We start from the raw sequence: 27,239 nt of genomic DNA on the forward strand, positions 1-27,239 counted from the left end.
TAAATTTCTGAACTCTATGAATCTTCACAAAGTCTTTCCAAAGTGTACTTGCTATCAGGGTACACACTTAAAAATAGCCTATAGTACAGCTCAAACCAAGATTTGTGGGGCTTCGGAAAAAAAAAGATAAGAACAATGTTATAGTTTAGATGTCTTGGTATTCTATGGAAAAAGAAGGACTTTTGTTCTAGTCTGCTCGTTAGACAGTCTACAGTCTTTATGCAATGACTGCTGAACAGGAGATGCAACCTCCTAATTGCACAAGGCTACGGAGTAAAAACCTGACATTCAGGGCCCCAGTGCTTAACTTCACATAACACCCCCTTCTCCTCTGCTGTATCAGAATACAAACAGCTGCTGTGCTAGTTATTTTCAGGCTGAGAAGTACAGAGACAGAGCTCAGCTGCTCACTGCCTTGTCTCCGAATCACATCATGTAGGCTGAATATCAGCATGTGGCTCTTCAAACTGGGTCATTTTCAGATATGGGTATTGGAAGAACTCTTAATACAAAAATGTCTGTGGGTGATTAATATTTAGGCAACCACTAGAGAATCTGTAATGACTTCTTTAACTTCAGCATCTAAATTCTGTCTATATACTGTTTTTCTTACTATTCATTCAAACTATGAACCTGCATTCAAGCTTACCAAAAATACCATACAGAGGAATATAATAAATACACGTGTAAGAGACCTATTTTGCCTTTTAATACACTAGCACAAATATCTGTCATAGATCTCAGTAAAGACAATGTTAAGATTCCATAAGGTATTGATTAAAAAAAAGGAGATACCATATCAAACTTTATATCTCTTCAGATCCTGGAAAACCCAGTTTATGCACCATCAAGCAGACCCTGAGTCAGGGCATGGCATGCTGCACGTATCCTGTCTGTAGGGAGTGAGGTTTACTGGCGCTATGGTCTCTAGAGCTCTTTCAAGTTTTTCTTAGAAGTAAACAAGTCTATTCATCATTTCTACTGTCAAGCAAAAGGATGTTCACATGAAAACATGCTGCTTCACTTTAAGGTAGAGACAAGGACATTCTAGTGGTATCATCACCAGGTGCCAAGCCAGAGCTGCCTGCCTACAGGTTTCTCCATTCTGATCAGCTACCTAAGTCTGTCCTGCAGGCAAGTGGTGTGTGCATAATAGCACTGGTGTGCACCTACTCAGGTCAACTGTTATGTGGATCACTAACTCCGCAGTGTACAATAGCCTCCCTGTAAACATCACTGCATGTTCTCTCCTACCTAACACAAGAAGGTAGCAATACAAAGTATTGGGAAAAAAAGTAATGAAGACAGATGAAAGAAGGAGAAAGATTACACTGACAAATTCAACAGGAAAGATTAGAAGCTTCTCCCCCTCCCCTTTTTTTAGGGGGAGGGGTAAGTGTATTTATTTCAGTTAAATTTGAATGATATAATATCACTGGTGAGTTATTAGGTATGTCTAAAATCCCTGGTTCTCAAAAGGGGCAAAACACTATTGCATTTTTCAGTAGTCAACAGCTGGTGTTCACTCCATGTGACAGCATGGAGCAGGCTCCCCAGCTCTCAGCAACCAGTGTTACTAGTCAACACTGAAAGCAGAAGTCAGGATTATACAGATGATTTGGGAAAGGAAAGAGATAATCATCTCCTATTATCCAGGATGACTGGCCAAAATGGTACTTCATACTCCACTCCCTGGTGTGATTCCCTGCCAAGAGTCCCAGTTCAAGCCTATACAATTATGCATTCAGAATATACCTTGTAAATGCATACCTTTTTAAAAATAAAACAGTTATCAGAGATCAAAAGTCATGCTCACTAGATAAAGTGAACAAGATGCACTAAAATTAGTAATTTGTATGATAGATGATTGAACATGTATTTGATAATCTTTATTTCTAGGTTTACATATACTCTACCTTCCAGATGTGTTCTTTAGTATAGCAAGAGCATCTGGGTAGCCATCCATATTGTAATCTCCAATATGAAGTGTAATTGGAAATGAAGTTTCTGTTGAAGATTTGTCACTTTGATATGGTACGAAGCCCCAGAGTGTCTCTTTATTTCTGAAGTCTTGCAAGACTGGAATCCACTGTAAAATAAAACAAAAAAAAAAAAACCCAGCTAGGAAAAGAAATCCATTTTCTTCATTTAAACAACCTAGTTCTTTTTAAAACAGCAGACATATATTCACTGCATCAGGATTCTTAACCATTCAATAATTTCCAAAGTGGAAATAATGATTATTTCCTAGCTCTGGTACCAAATGAAAAAAATGATTTGAAGTTTTTTCTATTCGAGAACAGGAAAAAAAAAAAAAAAAAGGTTGTAAGAATAAAGGACCTGTGTTTTGAAATGTGTCCAGTGTATGGAAATATTCAGGAATAACTTCAGTGAAATTCAGGTTTGCCTGCAATCTATACTAATCCTCAAGTATAGGTAAGGCCAAATCACAAGTCCCATAATTTTTCCTTGAATGGCAAGCAATAGGCAGCATTAAAGCTGGAGAGGGGGTTCACCCTCATTAAATTTGTAGACAACACCAAACTGGGGGATACTACCAATATGCTTCAGGAGCAGATGGCCATTCAGAACGGTAAGAATGGGAAAAAAGGGACCTCATAACAGTTAGTAAAGGAAATCCAGTACAGGGGAGTAAATCGCCATAAACAGTACAGGCTGGAGACCCACCAGCTGGATAGCTTTCCTAAAAAGGATGCCCAGGTCCTGGTGAGCAGTAAGCTAAAGCTGAGCGTGGCAGCTATGACAGCATAAGAGCATACCACACTGTAACTGCTGCCTATACTCCTGCTGGTTGAGGCAAGTCATCATTTCTTTGTTTGGCAGTTGTTAGTCTGCATCTGGATTCTGCATCCAGTTTTGTCCCCCATGGTTCAAGATTTGAGAATACAAAAAGTACAAAAAAAGTACAAAAGTACAAAAGAAATGCAAAGTATAATTTCTCCAGGACAAGAAACAGAATGTATCTGCACTTACTTTCCACTAAGTGCTGAAGAAGTGCTAAACAGCAATTTATCTTAATTAAAATCAAAAGTAATTTTAGGAGTTGGTATGAATCCAAAGTACCAGGGTTAACATTTCAATGCTATGGAAAAAATCAGTGCCATTTTTAAAACCAGAAGTAGTTTTATATGTCAATTAACTCACAATGCCTTCAAAAGGACAGAAGGGTGCCATCTTAAAGGACCACTATCACCAGCATCAAAAGACTTAGAGCATCTTAAATGTTCTTTATCCAAGCTTTAATTTAGCTATTTCAGGAACCAGAATGAGATCCCTGACAGCATGGTTGCCTGCTGTGGAAAGACCCCCTTACTAACACAGTTCAGTAATCAACACCACTTCTGCCATATGGCAGGAATGTGTGAGACTTGGACTGGTCCTTTGAGATTACCTACAGCCATGTGTGTATTAGAGAAGCCTGCAGAGTTGTTGAAGTATGCTAAGGTCACCTCTGGGTATCACACATGGCTTAGAAGCCTGGACCAGTCCTGCCAGACACTGCTTATACTTACTGCATGTCTGCCTATGTGAGTGGTGGCATCTCAGTTGCAGTAATGACCTACACCACACTTGATGAAAACTTAAAGCTGAAACTAAACATACTTTACCCTTTCACCTTCCCCCCCCCCCCCGCATGCCCATGTAGTTACTGCTAGCTGCTGAAGGTTTGGAAAAGTCTAAGAAACACAAAATAAGGAAAAGACTCTTAACCCAAGGGAAATTTTTCAAAGGGTTAGATTTCTTAGCGCTTACTTGTCATGCAGAAGACAGATGAAACAGTATTATTGCAAACCACTGTAATTTTTGAAAAACACTGATTGAAATCAGAACCATGAAATATAATACAGGTCTTGATTTACACGGTACCATTCACATAGTCATTGCATTGAAATCCAATTATATCCATCATATACTTTCTAAATGTTCCCATGTAAGGTAACACTATTTTAAAGGAAAAATAGTTTTTAGGCATAAATTTGAATTCGTATTCTGTTTTTACTCTACTTAGAGTGATTCATAGAAGGCAATTTACAGTCATCAAGTCTACAATATACAAAACAATGGGTGAGCAAAACAGAAACATCCCCTATTGCAACCAAGCATCATCACTCTGCATACTTCAGAATAAGGCTCATCCATCCCATGAACCGGTTGTGGGACTTACAACTGCAGCTGTAGAACCTTTTAAAAATATCATTCTTGTTCGATGTGCAACCAGAGCATGCTCTAGTAACTTACTCTGAGAGTTTAAATTCAGAGTAACCCACATGTTTGGTAAAACTCATTCTGCATATTTTATAAATAGCACTATAACGTAATCGTGTGCAATGTAATGCAAGAGTGATTGTTCATGTGCCTCAGGACATACATTTCAGTACAGAAGGCAAAAAACAAAAGTATGTTTGTCAATAATATAAATATCCTACTTCTTTCGTATTTGATAATCCAGACAATTACTTTAGGGTTCATGTTTGCTGTTATCATTTTAATAGCAAAGAGACTAAAACTAATTTTTTTCCTTTTACTATAAGATATAAATAGGTGGGTATAATGAGGACACACAAAGCTATTTTTGCTGTTTTCTGATCATATGATTTCTATTACCTAGATAAGATGCAAAAACATACGGAAAAATGGAACGAGTGTATCAAAAGGAAAATTTAAATGAACACATAAAATTTAGAGAAAAGTTATACTTCCTCCCTTTCTGTAAAATTTAATTGCATAGCACCACTGATGTTATTTATAAGATTTATATACGTATTTTTAATCCTTCAATTAATGATTTTGTAGGCTAAAATAAGAAAAAAAAGTCTTCACTGCTTTAAAATTTGTTTTCCAACTCTTGTTTTAGAACAAGCCTAAAAAATAAAAACTACCTGTTTTTCAAGACATAGAAGAGAAAAAAATGCTTTATTGCCCTATGAAAACAGGGTCATTTTCATTTTGAAAAAACTCTCAGGTACTGGATTAAAATTTAAAGCTTGTTGCACTCACCCTACTGAACTTGAAAATGGCTTATTTCTTTCATTCCACCTTCTTCTAGACATTAGGAAATATATAAAAGCCTTGCTCTAAAGCCTTTCAGTAGGTCTTTGATCCAAAACTGTGGAATTAACACACCCCAATTTTTAAATTATGGCTAAAATCCTATGAAGCACAAAACCCCACCCAGCCAGCTTCCCTCTTCCAGACCACCTAACTTGGGCAGGGAGCCAGCTGCAAATCAGCATGCATTTGGAGACTGGTAGTCCTTTCTTGGCCAATACATTTTCCGGAAATGTCAGGGTCTCTCCTCCTTTCTATGACGAACGCTTTGCCATCCTATAGGGCAATGAGTATCAAGAGTGGCCAGAAAAAACTGGCCACGGCAACAGAAGTCCTTTTCCCTGGGGGCTCCTGCTCTACGGTACACATGCACTGCAGTTCAGCTGCACATAAAGAAATCCTCTGATTTCAGGCTGCATTAGGCTTCTGGTGCTTATGAAGGTCCCTGAAATTCATATGCAATTGAGCAGCTACTATCACATAAAACCAAACTAAGTTATCTATACATCAGTATCACAACATTAATTTATGGAGCTCAAGCCCAGAAGACAACAATCTAAAACACTGATTTAGCCAGAAAAAGGTAACCAGAGCAGTAAAAGTTGTATTTCTGATGTTGGAATGTGTCTCAGAGGCCCATAGCTGCTTTGAGAAAATGAGCAACTTGGAAACAATGAGATGATCCTGTAGAATCTTGAGATTTATGAAATTGCAGCTGGAGTCTCCCCTCCCCTCCACCAGCTTCTGATAGCCCTTAAACTGTTGCACAGGAACAAGGACAAACTTCTAACACTGACCAACTGCAGCTGATAATCAGTGCTTGTCGTGGTTTAAACCCAGTCAGGTAATTAGTTCGCTCACTTCCCCCCCTTTCTTGCCCTCCCCCTGCTCCCGGAGGGACGGAGAGGAGAATCAAAAAGAATGCAACTCCCACGGGTTGAGATAAGAACAGTTTAAGAACTAAGGTATAACACAAATCACTACTGCTACCACCAATGATAATAATGATAAAGGAAATAACAAGGGAACAGAATACAACACCTCACCACCTGCTGACCGATAACTCGCCCCTCCCCAAGCCCGACCAAGCTCCGACCGATACCTCCTCCAACCCTGCAGTCTCCCAGCCCTTCCGGCTAACTCCCAGTTACATCCTGGGCATGACGTGCTGTGGTATGGAATAGCTCTTTGGTCAGTTTGGGTCAGGTGTCCTGTCTCTGCTTCCTCCCAGCTTCCCCTCCTCCCTGGCAGAGCATGAGGCTCACAAAGTCCTTGGCCAAACCAAAACATCTCTATCAGCTCTGTTCCCGAGCCGAAAGTCAAAACACTGCACTGCACCAGCTACCAAGGAGGAGAAACGTGACTGCTACTGCTGAACCCAGGACAGTGCTGTCACAAACTTCTCTAGCCTGGAGAGCAACATGATAAAGACCTGTGATTTGCTGTAGGATGTACCACTGTGTTCTACTTCAGAGCTGCTAGATTTAGAAGAGGAATAAAGCTATAATCTTTCCATTGTACAAAGAAAGGTTATAAGAATCATCAAGCCATAAAGAAGCCCTCCAGTGAAGTGACTAAAATATTGCTGTTTGCTTCAGGAAACAAAGGAAGAATCATACTGAATACTTGGAAAACTGGAAGAAACGTTAGTCACCTCTAAGAATATCATAGCACGCAGACTTTCCACAGTAAGTATCACAGACTTCAAAACATTTTTCAGGGAGAACTCAGTCCACTTTTCAGAATGTAAATGAGAGATCTGAATCATCCAGCTGATTAGTCTGCAGCTGTTGCAGGTGACTTAGAAGAAGCCTGAAGTGTCCTAACACCTGCCATAACCTGAAACAGCACATGGGATTCTACTTCAGATCTGTCAGCAACTCTTCTGTCATTATGGAAACAGTCACATTTTTTTGAAATGTTAGTAGATCTGTATCTCCTGAAGTCACTCATGTGTTTTTTTGCCTTACTTTTGCTCCATCATCCAAAGAAGATAATCTATCAGAGATATTTCTAATACTCATAAAGATTAAACAATTAAACAAATGAAAACCTTTGGTGAACGATCATCCCTGAAAATAATCTTCCTAGGTCTGCTTGGCTTTCCAGTTGCCATCCAGCTATGCTAAAGATGTCATGAGAAATATACTGCAGAATGACAGACATCAAACATGACCTTACTGGAACAACTTGAAAGCCTGACATGCCATTGCATGCTTCACCACAACGTAAGTTTTAGAACCACGTTCTACAGATGTGTATTTCTGATTGTTACACATTTCATCCCAATGAATCATATGCTATCATGGAACTGATTTTAATTTGGTTTTATCTGACATCACAACAAACAAGACATGAAGAAATATGTATGGCAAACACTACAAATTCCTGTAACCCGTTACAAGTTGTAATGGGTTCAAACTCAAACGGGGGAAGTTTAGATTAGATATGAGGAAGAAGTTCCTACTGTCAGGGTGGTGAGGCACTGGAATGGGTTGCCCATGGAAGCTGTGAATGCTCCATCCCTGGTGGTGTTTAAGGCCAAGTTGGACAGAGCCTTGGGTGACATGGTTTATTGAGTGTGAGGTGTCCGTGCCCATGGCAGGGGGGTGAAACTAGATGACCTTAAGGTCCTTTCCAACCCTAACTATTCTATGATTCTACTGTATGATTCTAAGTACACTATAGTGGGTTTTGCTGTCAACTATAAGCATGTACTTTATAGGACACCCTGGCCTTTACATTCACACTGCTAAACATGAATTTAGAAAAAATAATTTTTCAGGCATCAAACAAATATTAAGTTATCATAAACTGTAACTTTATTATAAAGCAGGGAACTATAAATACTTAAAACAGATTAAGACACACTTTAAGTGAATATATAGTAATCTATTACATGAATTATGACCATGTCTCTCAAAACAAGTAGTGTTTGTGAGCGAAGCTGAAGTAGTTAAATAGAAACCTAGCCCTGAAGATACACAGCCTAAACACAAGTCTTCACATACTGTTTGGAAATTTACTTACTTACTAAGAATCAAAGACACAGTAGCAAAAAGGTGTAAGAGGTGTGAGCTGGTTCAACTTGATATATGTGGATGCACATATATATATTTATATAAATATATATATATATATATATTTACTATAAAATAACTCCCTACCAGGAACTAAGTAAGATTATTTGAATTAATTAGATCTGTTTCGAACTCTTAACACAAACCTTGATTTCCATCTCAGGCTAGGGCAGTTAAGATGCTTTGGATACACTGTTTTACAATCAAGAAGTGACTCACTGAAACATCTGGAATTTTCTTGAGTAGAATTATCCATTATATAGAATTCTAGGTATGCAACATCTTCCACCAAACTCAGGGTTTTTTTTGGTAGGTAACAAGTAAATAAACGAAAGTCTTATATGCAATGATTACAAGTGAGGAAGTCTTATTCTGCTTTCCTGTTTCACCTTATTTCATAAAGAACAGTATTTTCCTTTGTCTTTGCAATTTCAAACTCACAATACCTGATCCATTCCTAGCTTAGTTAAGTAGATGGCACTTTTTTGACATGTTGTATCTTCACAGACTGGTAATAAATGTTCACTTTGTCCGTCTCCATCTGTGAGAGAAAAAAAAAAAACAAACAAAAACCAAAATCACACACGACTGGCAGCTTTGTATTTGCAGAATCAGAAATCCTGTTACCCTGTTTGCAAGAAATCATCAGCTATGAATAATACATTGATTTTTAAAATGTGAAAAATGACATGAGAGAAACAAGACCTATTTAAAGTCCTTAACTTGATAATCTAATTCTGGTATTTTATTTGAAATTTTCTCAGTTGATGTATTTTCATCTTGACCCATAAACATTTTATTTCTGATGATAATGTGATATACTTAGAAGACTGCTTAGTAATTTACTTAATCCCTGTGTTTAGTTGGGAAGAAAATGACCTTTAATATACATGCATCATCACAAGTCCACCATACAAACGTATTTAATATTCTGAACTACTTTTAAACTCTTGTGCTAAGGTAAGAATACATTAATCTATAACATAAATAACAACACTGGAAAGTTGACTAACACAATGGCTAATAAATTCCAGCCTTACAGAATTAGGCAAATCTGAGAAATTTACAGGTTCTCAAAAATGTTCTTCAAGCACTTTTAATCCACATTATTTCCAAAACCTTTAATAGAATGATGACCTTTTGTCATGGTTTAAACCCAGTCAGACAACTTGTTCACTCACTCCCAGTGAGTGGTGCCGGGCTGACAACAATCGAGGCCCGCCCCCCCCCCCCCCCCGGGCTCTCCCCTTCCCCGCTCCTGGAGGAACGGGGAGGAGGATCGAAAGGGTGCAACTCCTATGGATTGCGACAAGAACAGTCCAGCAACCAATGTACAACACAAATCACCACCGCTACCACCAACGACAACAATGATAAGAGAAAATAATAAGGGAAGAGAATACGATACCACCGGCCAAGAAACGAGTCCCACCCGGAAGCCTGTGTCCTTCCAGGTAACTCCCAGTTACCCCCTCACCCCGGGCATGACGTGCTGTGGTATGGAATACCTCCTTGGCTAGCCCGGGTCAGGTGCCCCATCTCTGCTTCCTCACAGCTTCCCCTCCTCCCTGGCAGAGCCTGAGACTCACAAAGTCCTTGGTCAGGGTAAACATCACTTAGCAACAACCAAAAACATCGGTTTCACCAACACTGTTCCCAGGCTGGAAGTCAAAACACAGCACTGCACCAGCTACCACGAAGGAGAAACATGACTGCCACTGCTGAACCCAGGACACCTTTCCATGTTTAAACAAGCAAAGTCTATTTGCATCTAGAATTCTGGCACACAGAGCAAATAATGCTGGGGTGCGTGTGTGTGTGTGTGTGTGTGAATTCACTGCTCAATTCCTACTCCATGAGAGATCCCTATGTTCTCTTTCTGGCCTCACAGCCCTGCCTAGCATAGTCAGAAATACAGCACCTTCCTACACGGAGAGAGGCCACCACAGGTTATCTTGTATGGCCTGAGAAGGAAGATGATAGTAGCTTAATGGAAGCAGCCAAAAAGCAGCAGCTAGAATTCCTGCATTAATGACTACTGCTGCAAGTCCTTGACTACTGCAACCAAACTTGACTCACTGAAGAGATGATATGCCCCAACTCAGGGGAAGCTCAAGTAATCTGCTTTTCCAGGCTATGAAATCAAAGGTCATACTGTAATAAGAATTAATCTTTATAAATTGCTCCTTAACCCATATAGTTCTGAGGAGCTTGTATTAATATTTTAATAGGACACAGTTCCCCCTGTTCCCCTAACTGGAATGGACCTAGAGGTCCATTTATCTAACTTTTATTACACACTCCTCCTTTCAGTTGAAACAAATTTTTAAGAGAAGAGAAAAATCTGTTGGAAATTTACAGCACAATTTTAAGGAAAATAAATAAATAAAAATTTTTCAAGAAAAAGATGAGAAGTCTAAGGGTTCTTAAGCTCACCGAGATCCCTCCAAAAGTTTTTCAGATAGAGATATCCATCTTATGAATACTGAACTGGTGTTTTCTTGTTTAGTTATATATTGTATTACAGAAAAGTAGCAATAAAGAAAAGGAAACCCCAACATTCTTCATCTCTATCATACTATTACCTCATATTTCTTCTTGTCGTGGTTTAAACCCAGTCAGGTAACTTGTTCACTCACCCCCCCCCACCTTCTTTCCCTCCCCCTACTCCCGGAGGGACGGAGAGGAGAATCAAAAAGAATGCAACTCCCATGGGTTGAGATAAGAACAGTTTAAGAACTAAGGTATAACACAGATCACTACTGCTACCACCAATGATAATAATGATAAAGGAAATAACAAGGGAAGAGAATACAACACCTCAGCACCAGCTGACCGATAACTCGCCCCCCAAGCCCGACCAAGCTCCGACCGATACCTCCTCCAACCCTGCAGTCTCCCAGCCCTTCCGGCTCACTCCCAGTTACATCCTGGGCATGACGTGCTGTGGTATGGAATAGCTCTTTGGTCAGTTTGGGTCAGGTGTCCTGTCTCTGCTTCCTCCTGGCTTCCCCTCCTCCCTGGCAGAGCATGAGGCTCACAAAGTCCTTGGCCAAACCAAAACATCGCTATCAGCTCTGTTCCCGAGCTGAAAGTCAAAACACTGCACTACACCAGCTACCAAGAAGGAGAAAAATGACTGCTACTGCTGAACCCAGGACACTTCTCTAGTTTTTATTCCTAATGCACATCTTTTGATGGACAGATCAATCTTTTACTGTTGATATTATCTGATTAAAATCAGTTTTCTGAAGAAAAATCAGAGATTGTCAAAATTGTTAACCCACATTTTATAAGTCAAATGCAGCAGTTACCATTTCTTACAAAAATGAGGATAAACCCCACCTGGAACACTGGCTAAAACTGTAGAATAATTTATTTAAATTAAAATCTTGCATCAACCTTTGTTCAAAAAAGCCCAAGAAAACCCTCCCACAAAACCAGCACTACGCACAAACCTAAAGCAGAATCTTTTTCACTATCCATTACAACCTGAAACTGTTCTCATCTGTGATAAGTAGAAGCACGATTTTTCCTGTATTTCTGAAGATTTTTCAAGGGCAATATCTAAAACCAACAAATTGATAAGTGGCTTTTTCAGTTTTGAAAGAAAATAATTTATTCCTAATACTTATGCAGTTCCAGCCTTGGAAGAATCTGAAATACAAACTTTTGTCACAACTCTACTGATCTTGAAAGACCACACATAAAAACCTCAGCAGCTGCTCACAGAAGACCTCAATCTTGCTAATAGACTTAGTTTACTAATGCTAACTCTTGTCATTATGCTTGGTTTCAATTTCAATTTAAACAAATACCCTTCAATTTTAAACTCTAATCTTGAATTTAAATTCCTCCACAAAGGAGGAAGAAAACAGAAATCAAAAAGGAGTACCATTAGCCATTTGCTCTACTGCAATTAGGTATCCATAGATGGCAACACATGCATTGGTCACAGTGGCTGGATGAACCCATCAGACCAGCTGAAATAAGCTGCACTAGTTTCAGATGTAAAAAACACCTTGCACAACATGGCTCTCATAGTGTATTTCAGCCTAGGTTTACCTAAAAAATCTGTTTCTGGAGATTCTCTGCAGTCTTCATTCAGCTCCCAGAGTCTACTTTCCATTACTATACACATTTCAAAAAGTCTCAGTCCAAACTGCCATAAATCCCAAGATTATCCTTACTTGCTATTTCTAGGTAATTTCTAGCAGTAGCTGTGGCTAACTAAACATACCCTAGACTCCAAGTGTCCTTTGCCACTACCAACTGACTAAAAGCATGTTTAACATGCAAATAAAATCTCAACTGTTAAATAAAATCTCAACCATTAGCTAGTCTGTTCTCAACACACAATTCCAGCTTAAGTAGTAATAATAAAGAACTACATGGTTAATAAAGATCAAATTTTACAGGCAGTCGAAAAGGCTAGAAAAAGAACAGTCCCACATACTCATCAACGGCAAATCTGTACTTCTGTCAAAACACGCAGGGACAAAATTAGCAGTCTTACGCTATAGAGGAATCATGTGAGAATCACAGAATCATAGAATAGTTAGGGTTGGAAAGGACCTTAAGACCATCTAGTTCCAATCCCCCTGCCATGGGGGGGGGGCAGACTAAACCGTCTCACCCAAGGCTCTGTTCAACCTGGCCTTGAACACCGCCAGGGATGGAGCATTCACAGCCTCCCTGGGCAATCCATTCCAGTGCCTCATCACCCTTCCAGGAAAGAATTTCTTCCTTATATCCAATCTAAACTTCCCCTGTTTAAGTTTTAACCCGTTACCCCTTGTCCTGTCACTGCAGTCCCTAATGAAGAGTCCCTCCCCAGCATCCTTATAAGCCTCCTTCAGATACTGGAAGGTTGCTCTGAGGTCTCCACGCAGTCTTCTCCAGGCTGAACAGCCCCAACTTTCTCAGCCTATCTTCACACGGGAGGTGCTCCAGTCCCCTAATCATTCTCGTGGCCCTCCTCTGGACTTGTTCCAACAGTTCCATGTCCTTTTTATGTTAAGGACACCAGAACTGCACATGAATGATTCCTTACAACTGCCTGTTCACTGTATTTTTAAGGCAAGCCAGGGATACTCTGTTCTTCCCAACATTTTGCCTCTGTCTGCAAAGCAATCTAATCCAGAACAAGAGTAACCCAAAAGACATAGATTGTGCAGCTCACTAGGAGCACACCTCATATAGAGAAATTGTATGAGAAAAATGACTCACAGCTGAAGCTTTAACATTGACTGTGAATGTTCAAACTTGGAAAAAAGCATTAGCTCAAACATTTTCAATCAATTCTGAAAGTTAAGTTTGAGTGGGAGAGAGCACAAGAAAACTTTTTAAATCAGATAAAGAACAACATGATGCTATGAAAAAGTGTCATATGTTCAAAATGCAATGCTAATGTACCATAGCATAAGCATATGTTTTATAGTCAATGTACAAATATGAAACTCTATGTTGGTGGTTATCAAGAGATTCATTGCCCCCCAGGTCTTGGCATCTCACTGAACTGCTAATCTACACATAGAAGTTGTGCTGTCTGCTAATGCATAATGGTGGTACTAGATTTTATCTAGTTTCAGCTTGGATGGCTAAGATATTGCTGTAGCAGGTCAATTAGCTTTTAGCCTTTCAATCTGAACCACCTGATTATCATCTCACAGTGGCATAGACCTTTTGGGATGGATCCATTCTGTCTGACAGCTGACTTATCACCTACATCTACCCATAATTAAAAAGAAACACGCATAATATAGCTAGGCTGAATAGGCAATTAGGCAGCAGGTCCTACAGTAGAGGAAAGACAAAACATAACCCACCACTCCCAAATGGACTTTTGAAGAGACTGCTAGTGAATTATGAAGTTCTTTCACACTTTAAGAAAAAGTTGCATACATAGTGGACTCCTTCCCAAACCAAGATGTATCAAAGCCAAGATCTTAAAGGAAACACGCACATGATTTACTTAGCAGGAGTAAACACAGGCAAAACCTATTCAATTCAGATGTTCAAATTCCTTCAAAAACAGAAAAAGGTGTCAGAAAAGCGGTATTTTGCAACCAGTTCAAGGGTTATTACATTTGTTGCACACACTTGTACAATGCACTTTCCAACATGGGAAGTGGGAATGAAAAAACAGAACCTGGGGAAATGGCAAGAACCACAATCACTCAATTCAAAATTGTTTTGTAATACAGCAAGATAAAGATGTAGTTAGGAAGAGCAAAAAAGCTTTTGGTGGGCGTATGATCCAAATCTTTTTACTTTAAATAGCTATGTAGTTCTGCTGCAGTGTAATCGCCTTTAAAAACAAAAATGGAATCAACATTTTTTTGGACTGATTATTACAACTCATTACAGTTGTGTTAAAGAAAAACAAATTGCTTTCGGAACGATAGAAATAAGCTAACTGTGCAAGCTAAGACAGTGAGAACAGTCTAGCTTTCATAATTCTGAGTCTGATGCTACATAGAAGCAAGACCCTTCATATACCACAAAGTCCTCATGCCTAGAGAACCGACTGTTCTCTCTTGAGAATACAGATTCTAGACAAGCTGCAGTCCCTGTATTGGTACAGATCTTCTGTTGGTGCAGTTTCCCCAGTTCCCTTCAAAAAGATGAGGAAAAAAGTGTTCTCATCATAGTGTTGTAAAAGCCAAGTTTTTCTCTGCTGCTTGTTTAAAGTCGAAATACGCATAAGGCATCTCTTGTTTGATACAATACGTCCTAATGAATATTTATATGCTTTTTATTTCACCATATGTATAACTTGCTCACATTCCTCTTTCATGGCTTTGCCCAGTTCTCATTCTCCTTCCTCATGAGCCTTTCATTTAAAGTTCTAATGAACAGTTGGAAAATAAGGAGGAAAAAGCCCTGTTATGGTAGTGCTCAAAACAATACCCTTCTGAGGCAGGCAAGAAGACTGCAACCAGTATGCCTGAGTTTGGTACTCAAACAAAATAAAGGTTTGTTTGATTATCTTATCTTCTAAAGCAATAAAATTATTAGAATTCCTTTGTCACACTCTGCCTGTAGGTGTTCAACAAGATGGTCATGACAATTATAATACATTACTAAGATAATTATGCATTATTAAAGGAATCAGTGTTAGCTGCTTTTAGAAAATGTGAATCACAGCTTCAAAAAAACAGATGCAAAGAGCTTTTTCAGATGATTCAAAGTTCTGTGGACATTAAAGAAACCCTTCTAGCACTCTCCTTTACACTCAATTCTGACTTTGTCTGCATCCTTCCAAAGAACTCCTATTCACACCTCCACTGCAAGAAAAGCTTTTAAACAAAGTGCACCAGCAAACTGCACAGAGACCTCCATGTGGCATCTGATCCAACAGGAAGGTCTTCTATCTTAAATGGGAAGACTGCATCAAATACACTAACCAGAATCCAAAACAAAATTAAATACAGAACAAGAACCCCCCTGCACACTAAGCAAGGAGTAGCACTGACATTCCTCTTGGAGTTAGTGCTGGAAACTATTAATTCCAACTATCTCATATTGCTAGTACAGAAACTACAAAGCCTGACTGTACAGCTTGGAACTATCTACTGCTACACATATAGAAAGTTCATATGGCATTAAGCTTTCGCATGCTAACAAAGGAAGGGGATAACACTAATAACAGAAAGCCACCTCTGTGACTAAACATTGGGTTGGGAGTTTTTGTTATATTAGTCATGCACATTTTCTAAGAAAAATTCAGTCATAGAATCATAGAATGGTTTGGGTTGGAAAGGACCTTAAGTTCATCTAGTTCCAAACCCCTGCCATAGGCAGGGAAGTCATGAGGAGATTAAGCTATTCAACAAAGAATGGATAAGCAGGTGGCATATGCACCACTCCTAATTTTAGTACCAGAAAGAAAGCAAAGTAATTCTTAATGTACTAGCCCCTTTGACAAAAATTAACATTAAAAGACATCAACTATTTTATATCTTTTTTCCTTCCCCCAGGAGATGTTAGCTTTTGTCAGCAACATATGAAAGAACTTGGCAAAACATGGGAAGCAGATTTCCCCACAGAAATAGACACAGCTTTGGAACTACATTCAAAACTAAGCAGATAAAAATACCTCACTACACCCAAGCCGTACTAAATACCTGGAGAGAAAGAAGTAACGGAATTAGTGTTTATATTTTGGAAGGATTCAAGAACACACCTAAGATTTCTTAGGAGTACTGACTAACACATCATCTAAGGCTGCAACTACAGCCACTGTCAGCCCATCACACAGCACTCTCAGTTAACAGAGAGACTCAGCAGCACCTAAGAAAACAAATGGTGAGTAAAAGATAAAGAACTCAGGTAAAAATGGCTAAATGCTACCCTCAGAAAGAGCTCTGTTGTTTTTATTCATGAGGACAATGTCAACAGTATGATCAAGACTGATTTAAAAAAGCTACTTTTATTCTCTTTATATACAGACTGCACCATTTTTTTTGCCTAAACTAAGCAAAATTAATGACTGACTAATCAACCTTCTACATTCTTAGACCAGGTGTTATAGAGGATGATTTATCAATCTCCACTATTGAACTGAACCAATCACACTCGAATGGAAGTTATAACATCAATTTCCTATAAAAATTAATTAATGGACTGGATAAACTGCACAATATTCTGTGCTAGTTGCTTAAAGGCATATTTCATTAATCTTCAAAGTAAAAAGAAAACAGCAGGTTTGTGTGTCCAAAATACGGTTCACGTTGTTCTTGTTACTAAAAAAATTGGTCATTTTAAGAGCATCCCACTGAAATCCTTAAATTTTTTAACAAATACAAAATTTCCCACTGTTTCAAGTGACAACTATTAGAACTCTGTAATTGGAATTATTCATCAGGATTCTATCCAACATTTATGATTTCCTCTAAAGACAGTACAAAGCAGATCTTATAAAAAGCCTCTGCTAGCATACTGATAACAACAATGGAGGATTAATCATTTTTGCTATAGCAACCACTGCGCTGCAATTACCATAGTGACATGAGAAGAACAGAAAAAGTAATGAAGAGCTCTAACTGTTTGGAGCAATGTGTCAGCCAAATAAGTGCAGAATTCTCTACTGCCTGACTCTGCTCACCTTAATTAACTGAAATGCCATTTGTAATAACTATACCATAGAGCATGTCTTATTTATTTTTAAAAGGACAATACAAATATGTCAATTGTTCCCTGTCCTTTCATCAGGTAATGTGCAAATCATTACTATCATGTAACAGAGGGGAGTGCTACTTATTTTAGAAGTTCCAATTTAGAAAAAGTCTAAGTCTAGTATTTATTATCATAAATCTATTGATATATACACCTACTTTTGCATATTTTTCCATTAAAATATACACACACATACACAGAAATGTACTAGACCTCACAGATACAGCTGTACACAACTCACAGAGCTATATACAACTCACAGAGCTGTATACAAGCATACACTTGCATTTCTTCATGAGAAAAGAAAAATTATTCCAGTACTTCAGCAAGACTTGGTGCTAAGATTACTCTAACATCTGTGATAGTTTTTCATGAGTCACCTAATGTCTGTTTTTTCCAAGTCCACTTATCTAAATAATTTTTACTCGATAGCTAGTTCAACCTGCTTAGTTTAAGAAAGAAAACCTTGCCCCAAATTAGTTAGTTGCTTTTGGAGGCTCTCAGTCAGGATCTTATTCAAATCTGCCCCCTTCTTTCAAACAACAGGTAAATACTTAAGGCTGGAAATGGAACTTCAAATAAAACTTTCGGAATCAGGAAATAATGCTCGACAAAGTCACCTTTTGAAACAATACACGGTTTGCTGAGATGTAGGTGAGATCAATAAATCAGAATCTTGTACTGCAGAAATATACCAGTGTACAAAAAGGTGGGTGTAAATGAGAAGGCAGCAGCACAGGTGGCAAAATGCTCAAGCTCATATCAGGACCTGACATCATTCCAGAGTCTAATATGCACAAGGTTTACTAAATGAGAAGTCACAGAGAGTGGAAGCACAGAGAAATATGAAATACTTTGAGACCTATAGCAAATGGCAAGGCTGGCACATCAGCAATTAGGTAAGGAAAATTCGAGGAAGGAGAAGAAAACAGAGGCAGGCAGCACAGAAGTACGAATGTAGCAGGCTTGCGACTGTATATTGAGCTTGTTTCTAGTCACAACAGCTGTATTCCAGAGCCAGCAGTGAAGGTGCTTGCAGCATCCACAAAGCAGTGTGAGTGGATTCTGTATGCTCTGCTTAGTACCTCAGATAGTTCGCCAAAAGTTACTTAAGTAAAAGGTGGCACAACCTTCTAATGCCTCTCATTTTACATTTTCATTGTGGTATTTTGATGGGTTGTGCAATACAACATCTTTCAGGGTCCATTACAAATAGCCAAGCAGCAAACAATCATACCTTGACTTACTTTGATTTACGGCAATCATTATTTCATCATGTTTGAAATGGAAAACTGAAAAAAGATGTTCAAGTCTGACAAACTATCTCTAGCAAGGCATTTTCTTTAACTTCAGCTCACTACAAGCAGAATCTAGACGCTAAATACTTACTTTCTGAAGTACCTAAACATATGCAGAAATAGCACAGTGGGTAAAAGCAGTTACTCTGATAGCATTATTAACATGAGCAGAACTCAAGATTCTCCTTTGCATTGAAATTTTTTTTCCTCCTACCACGCGTTATATAGCCACTAACACATTACTATTTAACTGTTGTTAGGGTTTTTTTGATGGTGGTGGGATGTTATTTAACTTCCTTCAAATTCCATTTCATTAAGAACATGGCACTTAGAATTACATCCCTTCATTACTCATACATATCGTTTTAGTACCATGTTTACTTTAATAGTCTCTAAAATGAATGCCATCCAGAGGGACCTTGACACACTTGTAAGGTGGACTGATGCCAACCTTATGAAGTTTAACCATGACAAGTGCAAGGTCCTATACCTGGGCCAGAGCAATCCCAGGCACAGCTACAGGTTGGGCAGAGAAGAGATTCAGAGCAGCCCTGCGGAGAAGGACTTGTGGGTGCTGGTTGATGAGAAAATGAACATGAGCTGGCAGTGCGTGCTTGCAGCCCGGAAAGCCAACCATATCCTGGACTGCATCAAAAGGAGCATGACCAGCAGGTCGAAGGAGGTGATCCTGCCCCTTTACTCTGCTCTTGGGAGACCTCACCTGGAGTATTGTGCGCAGTTCTGGTGTCCTCAACACAAAAAGGACATGTAACTGCTGGAACAAGTCCAGAAAAGGACCACAAGGATGATTAGGGGACTGGAACACCTCCCGTATGAAGATAGGCTGAGAAGGTTGGGGCTGTTCAGCCTGGAGAAGAGAAGGCTGCGTGGAGACCTCAAAGCAGCCTTCCAGTATGTGAAGGGGGCCTATACGGATGCTGGGGAGGGACTCTTCATTAGGAGCTTTAGTGACAGGACAAGGGGTAATGGGTTAAAACTTAAACAGGGGGAGTTTAGATTGGATATAAGGAAGAAGTTCTTCCCTGTAAGGGTGATAAGGCACTGGAATGGGTTGCCCAGGGAGGTTGTGAGTGCTCCATCCCTGGCAGTGTTCAACGCCAGGTTGGACAAAGCCTTGGGTGGCATGGTTTAGTGTGAGGTGTCCCTGCCCATGGCAGGGGGACCGGAACTAGATGATCTTAAGGTCCTTTCCAACCCTAACGATTCTATGATTCTATGATTCTCTTTGCATGCATTTGTTAAGTCCTTGCATGCCTCCCATTGTATTCAACCTTACTAGAAAGACTGCTCCATAACTGCCTCACATTAGTGCTTTGCCTATTAATTTGATTGTAATTAGCAGAGCAGAGTATTAAACAATTGGTGATGGAACTCCAAAACAGCAGACCCCCACAGCTAAACTAGCTATACCAGCCACTGTCTTTCACAACCTTAGCTGTACCAAATCCACACGGTGCCCCACACTGTGCATTCCATTTATTCACATTTTCAAAATTTTAACTTTTATATTTGAACAGTTTGACTTCTCAAAGATATCCCAGGGTTTATTAAAAACCCATTAATTGTCATAAATTTCTAAAATTATGATATGTCATTCAGGTTCATTAGCTACCTAACAGAGATAAAATTAGCATACATGAAGACTGCTTTCCACATTGCCCTTGTTAAAATAAAATAAATCTAAAAGAACCTTTCTACTTAGCACCTATTAAGACACATTATTCAGAACATCAGCTTGGAAAATGGTTACCAAAACCCCAACACATTAACACTTTTTTTCTATAAACTGCAAAACCTGTATCATCAGAGATTATATACACAAGTGGTTATATCTATAGATCAGCAGTAAAAGTTTCTAGAAAATGTGTTAAACATTTCACAGAAGAACGTAAAGTTCAGCTTCTACTTTACTTCAGTTACTACAGATCTGTAAACCTATTCGTAGTTCATAGATGAGGATGTAAGGATAATTACCTACCCAGCAGAGGTGCCTTCTAGTTACGTGTCAGTAAACTGCTTTGCTAGAACTCTTAAGAATACTTCTAAATGGCAGCATAGGCAAGAAAACCAGACTCTGGACCTAATACAGACTCTGTCTTTTGATTTAAAACACTGTAATTTTCTTTAAAACATATTTTAAACCAACAAGTTTACCACTTGACAACAGTCAAAGACAGGCTTAGTCTCACAATTAAAAAGTGTATTAAAAAATTAAGTTACAATATTTATACAATAAATTATTTACATTCAATACTGTTAGCAGAATTGGGCCTGTAGCACTCTTCCTTGGGTTGCAAAATTTTATTTTAGTGCACAGGGAAGGTTTTTTTGACTACAAACACAAAATTTACAGTTCTCCATAACATGAGACACATTGATAAGCCATAACAGATTGAAAATGTACGTTCCAGTACAAAAATACAGGCTTCTGCTAATCCCTACAAAAATAGCTTTATAAAGAAATTCAGTTTTATTTCAGTCCAAAAGCCTTCCAGAATTTTCAATTAAAAGCATTGAGGTTTTACCATGTTTCAGCCATATTTACAAGTAGTTTTTAATTAATTTACATTTTGGCTCTATTAGTTTGTACAACTGAAGAATTTATGAATATTTATTTAATAACTTCTGAACAAGATTACGGGGAAAAAAATAGTAACTAAATACATCTGATAAAAGTAACTTTGGCGTTGTACCATGGTTCAAAGCAGCAGTCCTTATGTGCGGTACTCAAAAGTAGATATATGTGATGCAGAATGTACTGGGATAGTAAAGTTGAACTAAGTTTCATTTATTAATAATTATTCCCAGATATTTCAAGATTTACAGACAAACAGATACAACACCTCAAAGTAAAAAAAAACCCAAACCCAAAAAAAACAAAAAAACCCAAACCAAACAAACCTTTTAGAGCTAAATATCTTTATTTGCTCTTTTATTTACAGTATTTAACCAAAACATGCAAAAGAAACATTCAGGATAGTTTAGAAGAACAAAACTCACCAAAATCTGCAAACACGGACTGTCCAACAACTTTCACACCACTAGGCATTTTCTGAATTTTTTCAGCTTTAGAGAAGTTCCCATCCTATCAAATAGGACAAAGATGAAAGAAAAACTGAACTGCAGACTAAGGGATAAAATTTGACTTTTGAAGCAAAAGGCAATAAAAAAGTGCTGAAGCAGATAAAGTGACATCTCAGCTATGGAAAAAAATGTGCTATTTGAAACTTGGGACTGAGTTTTTGCATTTCTAATCCTTCATGGTATTTTATGGAAATCCAGTAATAGTAATATTCAGATACTAATTGTCCATATATTTTGCCGTATTATGCAGAACAGATTGGATTATTTCAGCAACACAATCTAAATCATAACTGATTGTACATACTAATGCGCATTTATGCATATTGACGTGATTTTATAGATATATGCACACAAAAAACCCAAACCTGCACACCTGTTAAAAGTAACTTCTGATCCTTCTAATTAGGAAATAACTTGATTTTACATTAGGTCTGGTTTAGGTCTCATTTTATATTTCTGTTATTAAAACCTAGGTCTGCAGAGAACAATATTCCAATACTTCATCACAAAGACAAAATAGGAGTGTTGGCTAGATGCTTGTTTATCACAGAACTGGATCACAACTGAAAGAAAACCATTTAAAATGTTAAGTTTTCATAGCCATTTGAGATGATGTAAGGCCCACTTTTCTAGTCATTGCAATAAGCTCATATCAAGTTCTCTGCACACAGGCATACACGAAGCCATTGAGAAAATGACAGTTTTGTGGATTTTGTGTAATTATCCATATTGTTTATTCATGGCATACTCCATCTGCAGACTGTAGTGCTGCTGAAGATGCAACTCTGGAAACTGTTAGTACATGAATGTTTGACTATTTATCTTCATCTTGACATACGATTTACAATGACTCTGATGAGGAGGGGGAGAGGAGAAGATGCAAATCATCTCCAAACAGAAAAGATGACCACACCCTGCGCTCAGTTGGCCAGAAAAGCATATATCATATAGGCAAATATTTTTCAGTTCATTTTATGGTGCATCAGTACAATGAAATACATTGCCTATGTTTGTAGAGCCATTTAACAGCTTTTAATGGATTAATTCATATATTTTAAGATTGACATATATGTACATGTTTTATATGTATGACATGTTTACTGTGTTGACTGATTCCATAAAATAAAATTCCTTCTTTCTCAAGACAGGAAAATCTATGCACGCAAAATTTATCATGTAGGATAATATTTACAATACATGAAATTGGAAAATCCAAAAAATGTAAGAAAATTTTGAAAAAAAACTCACCTACAGGAGACAGGTCAAAAGTTTGTGTAATCACTAACATTTAATTTCTTAAGAAAGCGTAAGGTGTCCCTGCCCATCCCTGGTTGGAACTAGATGATCTTAAGGCCCTTTCCAACCCTAATGATTCTATGATTCTAAGAAAGAAATTAATCAAAATAAAAAACTATTCATAATTTAAGTCTATATAAAAGCTAGAAATAGAGAATTCATGACCCACTGCTGTAAAAGAAAAAAAAAATGTGTCTAGTACAGCTTTCTGTGGATGGATTTTTAGCAAAGAATGGCCACGTTCCCAAGTCAGCAAGTGCCTACATGGAGCTCGACATGAACCAAGGATGAAGGAGGACATGGTTAAAGAAGCAAAAGTAACAGTGCAAGCAAGGTAAGAAGAAACTGGACTGTGCTATCTACAAAATAGTGGACTGATAGCAAATTTTAAACGTTAAGTTCTCATACGCTTATTTGATTAATAGTTACTAGTTGCTGTGTGCTGCAAGAATATGTATCCAATTATAATACAGCAAGCTATTGTAAGCAGATGCAGACAACAGTATAAAAAGGACTGATGCTCTATAATAAATGGCTTTTGTCTGATCACATTGATGTCTGACTGAGTCCATATTTTTTCTGTGACAGCTTTCACTACTTTTCATTACTTCTGCCTCTCGTTTTTTTTTCCTCCTTTCCTCCACTTCAGCAGTTCTGTTGTCTGCTCTACAGTGACTCACTGCCGTGTAATGGATAAATTTTCAGGCAAATAAAGCCTAAAAACCTAATTCCTTAACTAATAAGAAACATGTGAAACACCTCCTGTTACAACAAACAAGTAAACTTTCAACATACACATGCTAAGATTATTAATTATAGTCCTTTTTTGATAACAGATTTCATGTAAAGCATACATTTAGTTTCAAATCAACTGATTTCATTAACTGTTAATAACAATGAGGTTTTTCACTAATCCCTGCCCAAATCAAGCAATACAAAAGCAGGATCTCCATAAATAAATAAAAACAACCCACTGACCTATTGCTCCCCAACCCTGAACTGCATTTGTGGTGTTTGGTTAATGTAGAACTCAGGATTTTCTCAACTTTGACTTGCATACATACTGTAACAGAAGAGAGATTTTGAACTTCCTTCCCACAAAATCTTATCCAAGACATGAAGTCATAGCTCTAAGAAAGCTTAAAAGAAATTAGCTCTTCGAGCCAGTAAGTATAAAGAAATCTGATCAGCTGTTTCTTCATAAATTACCACGCTAAGTATCAGTAACCTAGAAGAGCTGATGACACAGCAGAAGTGCAGCTAAGGTGAATGAAGGCAGTCTGATTGAATTACTTAAGTCATGTTAAAAAAATCTGCAGAGGAGCTTATGCGGAGAAAAACATCACCAGTGATATTCTGGAGTCTAAATGAAATAGTGCAGTTAGTGCCTCAACATCAGTTCCACTCATTCCTGAAATAATAAATATCAGATAACTTTTTTCTTTTTTTTTTTAAGCTTCTCTGTATTTTAGTAGAATGATTGAGTTTTCACTCTTACCTTATTTACCCATGTCTCAAACTGAATGTTTTCTGAATTTGGTAATGTAGTAAGGAACAAATCTGCAAAGAAAAAGGCAAGAGAAATAAAATATTTAACATTAGACTACACACATAAATATTTGATCACTTAATAAAGATACATATTTAAAATATATTACCTATAAGTTATAAATATATTAAAACCTGGTGATGTTTAAATGTATACATATATTAAGCAAGAAAGATTAAATACAAAAAAAAAACAACCTCCCCTCCCTCCAAAAAAAAACCCAAACAAAAAAACCCCCAAGAAACCACACCACCAACTATTTTTATCACCAGATACTATTCTGTATAATCAATACACTTTCGGCACTGTTCTGCATTTTATAGTTTCTGCACAAATTAATTTTGTGTTACGAGCTTTTAAGTGCTGGATATTATATATGCACACTGAAGAACTTTTCTTAATGGTAAAGAGAGACAGACCTCAAAGCTAGAAAAAAGTATAAACATTTTTGACTTACTAAAAATATGACTTTTTGACTTACTAAAAATATGACTTTTTGACTTACTAAAAAAATAAAATGCTACCAAACATGTTTATATTCTGTGGATGCTGAATTAAGCAACAGATATACTGTTGACAAGAGTAGAAAAGGAGATGGAGAAATATTTCAGGCTTAACCCTACTTTTCGGACACAGCCATTGTGAGCTCACTCCAGCGTTGGTAAATTACTCATAAGAGAGTATGGATGGTTACTGTGTATCACATACACATACATTTTGTAAAAGCATGCAACAGATTTGCAATGGATTTTTCTTATGCATTTGAAAAAATAAAAAGTTTTTTTTCCACTCTTAGTCTGAAGCATATTACATCAGGTTTTCTCCTCCCTCATTTAATCTGATTTTGTAGTAAGTGTAGAGAAATACCGAGAAATATGGCTGCACAGGGAATTGAAATAATGCAGGAAGGCAAGAAATGACAGGTATATAAAAACCCAGATGTTGGGACCAGAATCAAAAGTACCTTTAAAATAAACATTAAACTAAGTAAAAAAAAATAAAAGGGGTGATGTCACACAATTAATAAAATCAAAGAATACATTTAGCTAGCTGCAGTGTAGAAGGAATAATTCAGGATACTAAAATGCAAGTCAAACTACGAAGAGCTAACAGAAATATGATAACTTAAAACATTTAAACTGTTTACAATGTTCAATATGCAGAAGTGCTTACAGATTTAACATCTTTGTTCAGCTGCTGTACAAACCAGGTCCCTTAATGTGAACATTTGTTCCGCATTTTGAGAGAAAATAGAGCTATGCTTTCAGATTCTTATTGGAACTACAAGAAAATAGCAATAAAACATAACTATACAGAATCTGCTTCCTGTTCTCTTCTGATTATTCTTATTTTCCTTCACTCCCGAGTGTTATAAAAACTGCTACTATTTATAGATGGAGGGTTCATGTCACTAATGACTGATTTGACCTTTCTGTTTAATGTCATAGGGCTTTATTTCAGAATTACACTCCTCAGCATCTATGGTTGTCTTCAGAAGCCATCAGGGCATGAGCAACATTCTTAAGTTACAGCTTGATTTCACGTTTATATCACAGAAGTTTTAGTTACTAAGCAGGGAAAAAAACTGCAACCAACCAACCCTTTTTTAAAGGCAATCAAAATGCACAAAGTATTACCCGGTTAGCACAGCAGACATGTATGCTCCAAACATGCCTAAACATTTTTTTTTTAATTAATGTGGCAGAACAGGTGCGTGTGTGCGTGCATGTTTTTTAACTAGCAGTTACCTGTGGATATGAGCTCTCCTGCTTGTATGTCTCAGTACACATAAATTATGTGCTGATGTAAAAATCTCTGCATTTTAGTGCGCTGACAGCATGGGAAAGGCAACAACTGTACCAAAATCATTAAATGTCATAAATCCTAAGGTCAGGCAAAAGGTAACTTTTCTCTACAATAGAAAATTTCCTCTATCTACATCACAGATTGACCCACCCGTAGGAAAAAAAGTATTTAAAAGCTAGATTAAAAATGTTATTTACAGTTGATTCAGTTCTATGTATACAATTAGTTGTGCAGTAATTTTAATACCCACAATTTTGTAAAAAAAAAGTTAGTGTAGTCAGTTTTATTTCTCTACAGCAAGGAATTAGAAAACCAAACCTGATAACAGAAGCACAAAACTCTTCAGTTTTTCAAGCAGGCAGAAAAACTCTCTACCATATCATATTCAGACTGGTTTGCAAGTTGGCATTAGTAGTGTAGTAGAGAAAATTAATATATGTACTGCCTACCTACAGCTATATACAATATAGATAAAGTACCAATGCTAATGAGTTTGCTGTTTACTTGTCATGAATTTTTCGTGCTAGTTACACCAAAACCTACTAGTGAAGGAACCACACCTTCCAGTAACAACTTCCTCTGAAAAATTTAAGCAAAACAAAAGGACTTTATATGCTCCAAACAAGGTAATATGTACTTGCAAATTTTTAAGAAACGTGCTTATAATAAACAAGGTTGTGAATTTACCCTGTTTTTCAAATGGGTCTTTCATAATTTAGTAAGTGGTTACTGGAACTATTTAGTAAAGCTGATGATAAACAATTATAGACAACACAGGCACTAAAGTCCCTTTCATTATTAAAAATTACTACAGAAAGAATCCATATGTATTAATTTTAAAACATCACAGGGAAA

General features: G+C 37.6%; 1 protein-coding gene across 2 annotated transcripts in view; it reads right to left on the reverse strand.

Annotated features, from left to right (window-relative positions):
- ITFG1 (integrin alpha FG-GAP repeat containing 1) overlaps positions 1-27,239 on the reverse strand; it is an 82,819-nt gene that overhangs the window by 39,366 nt on the left and 16,214 nt on the right. For both annotated transcript variants that reach the window (XM_061469318.1, XM_061469317.1), the window contains exons 7-10: positions 24,528-24,589; positions 21,650-21,734; positions 8,597-8,691; positions 1,917-2,089 (exon numbers count right to left, since the gene is read on the reverse strand). In XM_061469318.1, coding sequence (XP_061325302.1) covers positions 1,917-2,089; positions 8,597-8,691; positions 21,650-21,734; positions 24,528-24,589 — 415 coding nt within the window. The remainder of the gene's footprint in view (positions 1-1,916; positions 2,090-8,596; positions 8,692-21,649; positions 21,735-24,527; positions 24,590-27,239) is intronic.

Source organism: Pezoporus flaviventris, unplaced genomic scaffold (genome assembly GCF_033815535.1).
Source record: "Pezoporus flaviventris isolate CSIRO_AGI_PZ_B2104156 unplaced genomic scaffold, CSIRO_AGI_Pfla_v1 ptg000056l, whole genome shotgun sequence".
NCBI lineage: Eukaryota > Metazoa > Chordata > Aves > Psittaciformes > Psittacidae > Pezoporus > Pezoporus flaviventris.